The sequence below is a fragment of the Zalophus californianus genome, chromosome 11 (genome assembly GCF_009762305.2).
Source record: "Zalophus californianus isolate mZalCal1 chromosome 11, mZalCal1.pri.v2, whole genome shotgun sequence".
In the NCBI taxonomy this organism is placed as follows: Eukaryota; Metazoa; Chordata; class Mammalia; order Carnivora; family Otariidae; genus Zalophus; species Zalophus californianus.
In genome coordinates this window covers 60,777,536-60,784,179 of record NC_045605.1, presented here as the reverse complement: position 1 = coordinate 60,784,179, position 6,644 = coordinate 60,777,536, and the positions used below count along the sequence as shown (strand labels likewise).

General features: G+C 38.7%; 1 protein-coding gene across 1 annotated transcript; it reads right to left on the bottom strand.

Moving 5' to 3' along the window:
• Positions 1–5,489: 5,489 nt before the first annotated feature.
• Positions 5,490–6,425, bottom strand: LOC113914794 (olfactory receptor 52J3-like). The gene has a single exon (XM_027580333.1). The coding sequence runs from the start codon at positions 6,423–6,425 to the stop codon at positions 5,490–5,492; it is 936 nt and encodes a 311-aa protein (XP_027436134.1).
• Positions 6,426–6,644: the final 219 nt, after the last annotated feature.

Sequence of the window (6,644 nt, the reverse complement as noted above, 5' to 3'; positions counted from 1 at the left end):
TGGAAAACCCAAAAGACTCCACCCCAAAACTGCTAGAACTCATACAGGAATTCAGTAAAGTGGCAGGATATAAAATCAATGCACAGAAATCAGTGGCAGTCCTATACACCAACAACAAGACAGAAGAAAGAAAAATTAAGGAGTCGAACCCATTTACAATTGCACCCAAAACCATAAGACACCTAGGAATAAATCGAACCAAAGAGGCAAAGAATCTGTCCTCAGAATACTATAAAATACTCATGAAAGAAATTGAGGAAGACACAAAGAAATGGAAAACCGTTCCATGCTTATGGATTGGAAGAACAAATATTGTGAAGATGTCAATGCTACCTAGAGCAATCTATACATTCAGTGCAATCCCTATCAAAATACCATCCACTTTGAAAAAAAAATCAAATTTTTCAAAGAAATGGTACAAACAATCCTAAAATTTGTATGGAATCAGAAAAGACCCCGAAAAGCCAGAGGAATGTTGAAAAAGAAAAGCAAAGCTGGTGGCATCACAATTCTGGACTTCAAGCTGTATTACAAAGCTGTCATCATCAAGACAGTATGGTACTGGCACAAAAACAGACACATAGATCAATGGAACAGAATCGAGAGCCCAGAAATGGACCCTCAACTCTATGGTCAACTCATCTTCGACAAAGCAGGAAAGAATGTCCAATGGAAAAAAGACAGTCTCTTCAACAAATGGTGTTGGGAAAATTGGACAGCCACATGCAGAAGAATGAAACTGGACCATTTCCTTACACCACACACAAAAAAGACTCAAAATGGTCGAAAGACCTAAATGTGAGACAGAAGTCCATCAAAATCCTAAAGGAGAACACAGGCAGCAACCTCTTCGACCTCAGTCGCAGCAACTTCTTCCTAGAAACATCACCAAAGGCAAGGGAAGCAAGGGCAAAAAGGAATTCTTGGGACTTCATGAAGATAAAAAGCTTTTGCACAGCAAAAGAGACAGTCGACAAAACCAAAAGACAACCGACAGAATAGGAGAAGATATTTGCAAATGACATATCAAATAAAGGGATAGTATGCAAAAATCTATAAAGAACTTCTTAAACTCAACACCCAAAGAACAAATGATCCAATCAAAAATGGGGAAAAGACATGAACAGACACTTTTCCAAAGGAGACATCCAAATGGCCAACAGACACATGAAAAGTGCTCAACACCACTTGGCCTCAGGGAAATCCAAATCAAAACCACAATGAGATACCACCTCACACCAGTCAGAATGGCTAAAATTAATAAGTCAGGAAATGACAGATGTTGGCGGGGCTGCGGAGAAAGGGGAACCCTCCTACACTGTGGGTGGGAATGCAAGCTGGTGCAGCCACTCTGGAAAACAGTATGGAGGTTCCTCAAAAAGTTGAAAATAGAGCTACCATACGATCCAGGAATTGCCCTCCTATTTACCCCAAAGATACAAATGTCAGGATCCGAAGGGGTACGTGCACCCCGATGTTTATGGCAGCAACGTCCACAATAGCCAAACTGTGGAAAGAGCCAAGATGTCCATCGACAGATGAATGGATAAAGAAGAGGTGGTATATATACACAATGGAATATTATGCAGCCATCAAAAGGAATGAGATCTTGCCATTTGCAATGACGTGGATGGAACTGGAGGGTATTATGCTGAGCGAAATAAGTCAGAGAAAGACATGTATCATATGACCTCACTGGTATGAGGAATTCTTAATCTTAGGAAACAAACTGAGTGTTGCTGGAGTGGTGGGGGGTGGGAGGGATGGGGTGGCTGGGTGATAGACATTGGGGAGGGTATGTGCTATAGTGAGCACTGTGAATTGTGTAAGACTGACGAATCACAGACCTGTACCTCTGAAACAAATAATACATTATATGTTAAAAAGAAAAAAAAGAAGAAGAAGAAGATTGCAGGAAGGGAAGAATGAAGGGGGGGAATCGGAGGTGGTGACGAGCCATGAGAGACTCTGAGAAACAAACTGAGGGTCCTAGAGGGGAGGGGGTTGGGGGGATGGGTTAGCCTGGTGATGGGTATTAAAGAGGGCACATACTTCATGGAGCACTGGGTTTTATATGCAAACAATGAATCATGAAACACTACATCAAAAACTAATGATGTATGCTGATTAACATAACATAATATTAAAAAATAGCTAATGATGTAATGTTGGTGATTAACATAACATAATAAAAACTATGATGAGATATAATGCTACTTCATGTCGTTAAGAATTTTTTATAAATAAGATTTCTAATGACTGTAAAAAAATATTCTATTGAGTTAATTTTACTTACTTTTAGCTTTCATAACATGTTGAATAGAAAATCTTAATTATATAGGTTACCTACATTTTAGTCCTTTTAGACACCACTATTCTCAGAAACCATATGGAGTGTTGGGAATTTTTATGGCATAGATACCAATCCATTTTAAGCCAGCTACCTCAGGGGAAGATATTACATTTTCTTTGAACAGGGGGAGACTATCTACCTCATACAAGAGAAGAAGAGCTGCTTCTAATGGTAAAGGGAGTTTGGCAGAGCTCAGGATTTGCTTCATTGACATCTACTCACATAACTCCATTCCAATATTTAGAGTTCTATTTCTTTCTAATAAATGACATACCAGGAGATTAGGAGATGATTTTTTTTTTTTTAAGCATAGTCTCACATGCTTTGTTTCCTTGCCTGGGCCTTGGGCTAGATATTTAAAGCCCTGAGCTCATTGGCTCATTATTTCCTTTATCCTCCTTCTCCAGCTTGCTTATCACAGAAAGAACAAATTTATACTTCTCTTATTCTTACTAAAATATTTGGCAGAAATCCTTGGACACTCAAAGCCTTGCCTTCTTTAAGCACTTGATTATAGAAGGTAATATGTTTTGTCACCACATTCTACACACCACCAATGTCCCCTTTGCCAATAGCAGCAGAGGCCCCAATGTCCCTAAGGCTAATTAGGTAAGGAACTAATTCTAAATTCCATTCTTAAGAATTTGTTATGGAGGACGCACTTCTGCTATCTATACTTATGTCAGTTAGGGTCTGAACTACTATGAGTATTAAGGAATAAAGAACATTATAGGAATTAGATACAATTGTGGGAGGAGCTGGGGGGAAAAAAAATCCAAAAACAATGTACTAACCAGATTAGCCCCTCATGAATGCGTTGGTATTTGCAGAAGACTAAGTACTCTCAGCTTCTGGGATGGAATCATAAGGGAAGTGAGTGTAGAAATTTAAGGAAGATGGTTAGCTCTTCCTGGCTACTGCCTCTGTGTTTGCAGTAAAATATCTGGTGGTGCACTTGTGATCCCTGTTGATAAGCAGGTCAGTAGCCATGGAGAGCTCTGTGGGGAGCTGTAGGACATGGGAGAAATGAGAATCCTCTAGTATCCCTGTGTTTCTCTGTCACTGCCTGTAAACATTATTGAACTACAGAAAATAGTGGTTGCTGTTTCACATTTGCTCCCACAGCTTATGCATTTCTGATGTGATCAACTCTAAATTGGAAACTTACAAGGAAGAGAATTCTGGGAAACAGAGTGCTAGCAAAGAAGTCATAGTAAGTCACACCAAGGCACATTTTATCATCTGTGCTTGTCCAAGTGAGGAGCACAATTAATTCTCAATTAATATGTTAAGGAATTAAAGACACATCATTTAATTAATTGATAGTAAATGAGCTCAAAATTCCATCAGGGTATTTTTAAGTACAACAAAATGGCAGCATGTTATTTTATTTTTCTACAAATTAGTTTAAAGAACAAAGGGAGAGTGAGAAAAGTATAGGAGGATAATCAACTTTAAAAGTTATTAAAATATATTATAATTTTGTAATGATGAAAAACCTTGTGATATTGGTTCAGGAACAGACAAACCAACTATATAAATGAAAAGCAGACTCTTCAGGCACCTGGGTGGCTCAGTTGGTTAAGCGACTGCCTTCGGCTCAGGTCATGATCGTGGAGTCCCGGGATCGAGTCCCACATCGGGCTCCCTGCTCAGCAGGGAGTCTGCTTCTCCATCTGACCCTCTTCCCTCTCGTGCTTTCTATCTCTCATTCTCTTTCTCTCTCAAATAAATAAATAAAATCTTTAAAAAAAAAAGAAAAGCAGACTCTTCTACAAATTGAAATTTAATATGAAGAAAGAATAAATGAAAATCAGTACTGAAGTGATGAGTTATTAAGTCATTTATGTTATTAAACAGGTTAAAAATAGAAGCAGAAAGGTATTTCATTTCCTTACATTTCACCTCAAAATAAATTGCAGTTAGATTGGAATTAAAAGTAAAACTTAACACACACACACCCCAATAACAACATAGATGTTGGGATGTTGATACATAATAAAGCTATGCAGAAGCCCTAAGTTTGAAAGTGATAAAATCATGTGTTATAGGTAATATGATCAGTATTGATTTCATTTAAAAATTTAATCTGCCATATGAAAATAAGGTATTAAATATAAAGAGCTTATAGGGAAGTGTTAATATGTCAAGTGTAATCAAAAACTCATGCTATGTGACTTTAAGAAGCTAGGCAGAAATTTGGAGAGGAGGCAAGGAAATCAGCAAATACCATAAAAATAAAGAAGAACATGACCTATTCAATCAGTAAACTACTATCTGATGATCCTACTTTTTCTAAGGGTAGAACCTTTAGAAGTTTTCCAGATATGCACAAAAATGATTCATAAAGATGTCACAACATCAATCCTGAATTAAAAATAACTTAAATATTATATATTCAAATTATGAAAAGATAAAATGCAAACAAAAGATTCTCTAGTACATTTAAAAGGATACTATATCCCATATGTATCAACATAGACAGATCTCTAAATTTAATAGTAAGTCTGAAATGATACAGTGCATTACCATTTACATGAAATAAAAAAATTATAATCCCAAACCCCATAGAAATTATTGAACGTAAAAAGATCAATTTAGACTCTAAGAGAAATGAAAAACATATAGTGGTCATTCCTATCTCTGAGGATAAGACAAAACTGGAACTGGGTGGGGTAAGACTCATAGGTCATTTCAAATTAAATGTCTCATGTATTTGATTAAGAATAACATCAAGCTAAACAAGCCACAGTAATAATAGTTTTTTAATTCCATGTTGTGAAAACAAAGGCATTTGTTGTATGTTTCCTTGTCTTACTTTTGTTGAATGGAGGGAAAAGTAGGACTTAAAAATCGGAGGGAGGAAAAAAAGCATCGCAAATATAATGATGGGAATGGTCATTGCTTGGACTGTTCACTCTCACACCGAGTGAAATAATGCAAACAGTTCTTGCTTCCAAGGAATTAGTTCTTGAACTTGGAATATTTTGAAGGATCATAGAATCAGTAATGGGCCAAGATCAAATGCTCTGGAATATAATTTGGCAACACTAAATTCAGACAGAGAAAACTCTTTGAAAAGAGCCCACATTTTCCTTGCTAGGTCAAAATGCTTGGTAAACAAAGGCAAGAGTACCTACTTTTTAGAAAAGACTGAGAGCACTCGCTCCTGAATCTGTTTGGTCCTTACACCATAAATGATGGGGTTGAGTGAAGGTGGGATAACCAAATAGAGGTTGGCAACAAGAATGTGAATGTAGCGTGGTATGTTGTGTCCAAATCGGTGAGTGAGGAAGAACACTGCGGGGATATAGAAAACACAGATGACCCCAAAGTGAGAGCCACACGTGCTGAGCGCTTTGAGCCGAGCATCCTGTGATGGGAGGTGGAAGACAGCTCGCAGAATGTAGACGTAGGAGATGCCAATAAGGACCAGGTTCAGGACAAAGAAGGAAACCACAAAGAGCCCATAGATGGCATTGATACGGATGTTTCCACAGGACAGTTTTGCAATGCCCATGTGCTCACAGTAGGAATGAGCTATTATGTGAGCCTGACAAAAGGGTAAGCGGTAGATGAGATAGACCACGGGAAGTGTAAGCACAATTGGACGAACCACAGTGCACACGCTGATGCCCACCAGCACCCGGGATGTCAAGATGGTTGTATAGTGGAGTGGAGCATAGATGGCCACATAGCGGTCAAAGGCCGTGGCCACCAGGACCTCGGCCTCCATGCCAGTAAAAGTATGGATCAAAAACATCTGGGCCACACAAGCCCCAAAGTTAATCTCATGAGCATCAAACCAGAAGATAACCAGCATGCGGGGCACAGAGGTTGTGGAAAGGGCCAAATCGATAGTTGAAAGGAGGGCCAGAAAGTGGAACATGGGCTCCCTCTGCAGGCTCTGCTCCATCTTGATGACCAGCAAAATTGTGGCATTGCCCAGTAAGGCCACAAGGTAAACAGAGCTGAAAGGCAGGGAGATCCAGGCATGAGCCCCTTCCAGACCGGGGATTCCAACGAGGAAGAATGTGGCTGGGTGAAAAACACTCCTGTTGGGATAAAACATCCTTCCAAATGACAGAGAAGGGGATGTCATTCCTAGAAGGAGGGGAAAATGTTTGAAGGTGGTCATGAAAATGACTATCTTAGTGCTTCAAAATATAGTGAAAATGAAAAAGTTGCTATTTGAAAGGGCTTGTTAACGTATTTTTTTTATGATAAGCCAAGCCATACTCATTTGAATGGGCCAGTCTCAAAAATTTAATCCTTTTTTTTAACCTACAAG

Bases quoted from the DNA above. Each gene is read 5' to 3' on its own strand.
- LOC113914794 (XM_027580333.1), bottom strand. From the start codon at position 6,425: ATGTTTTATCCCAACAGGAGTGTTTTTCACCCAGCCACATTCTTCCTC.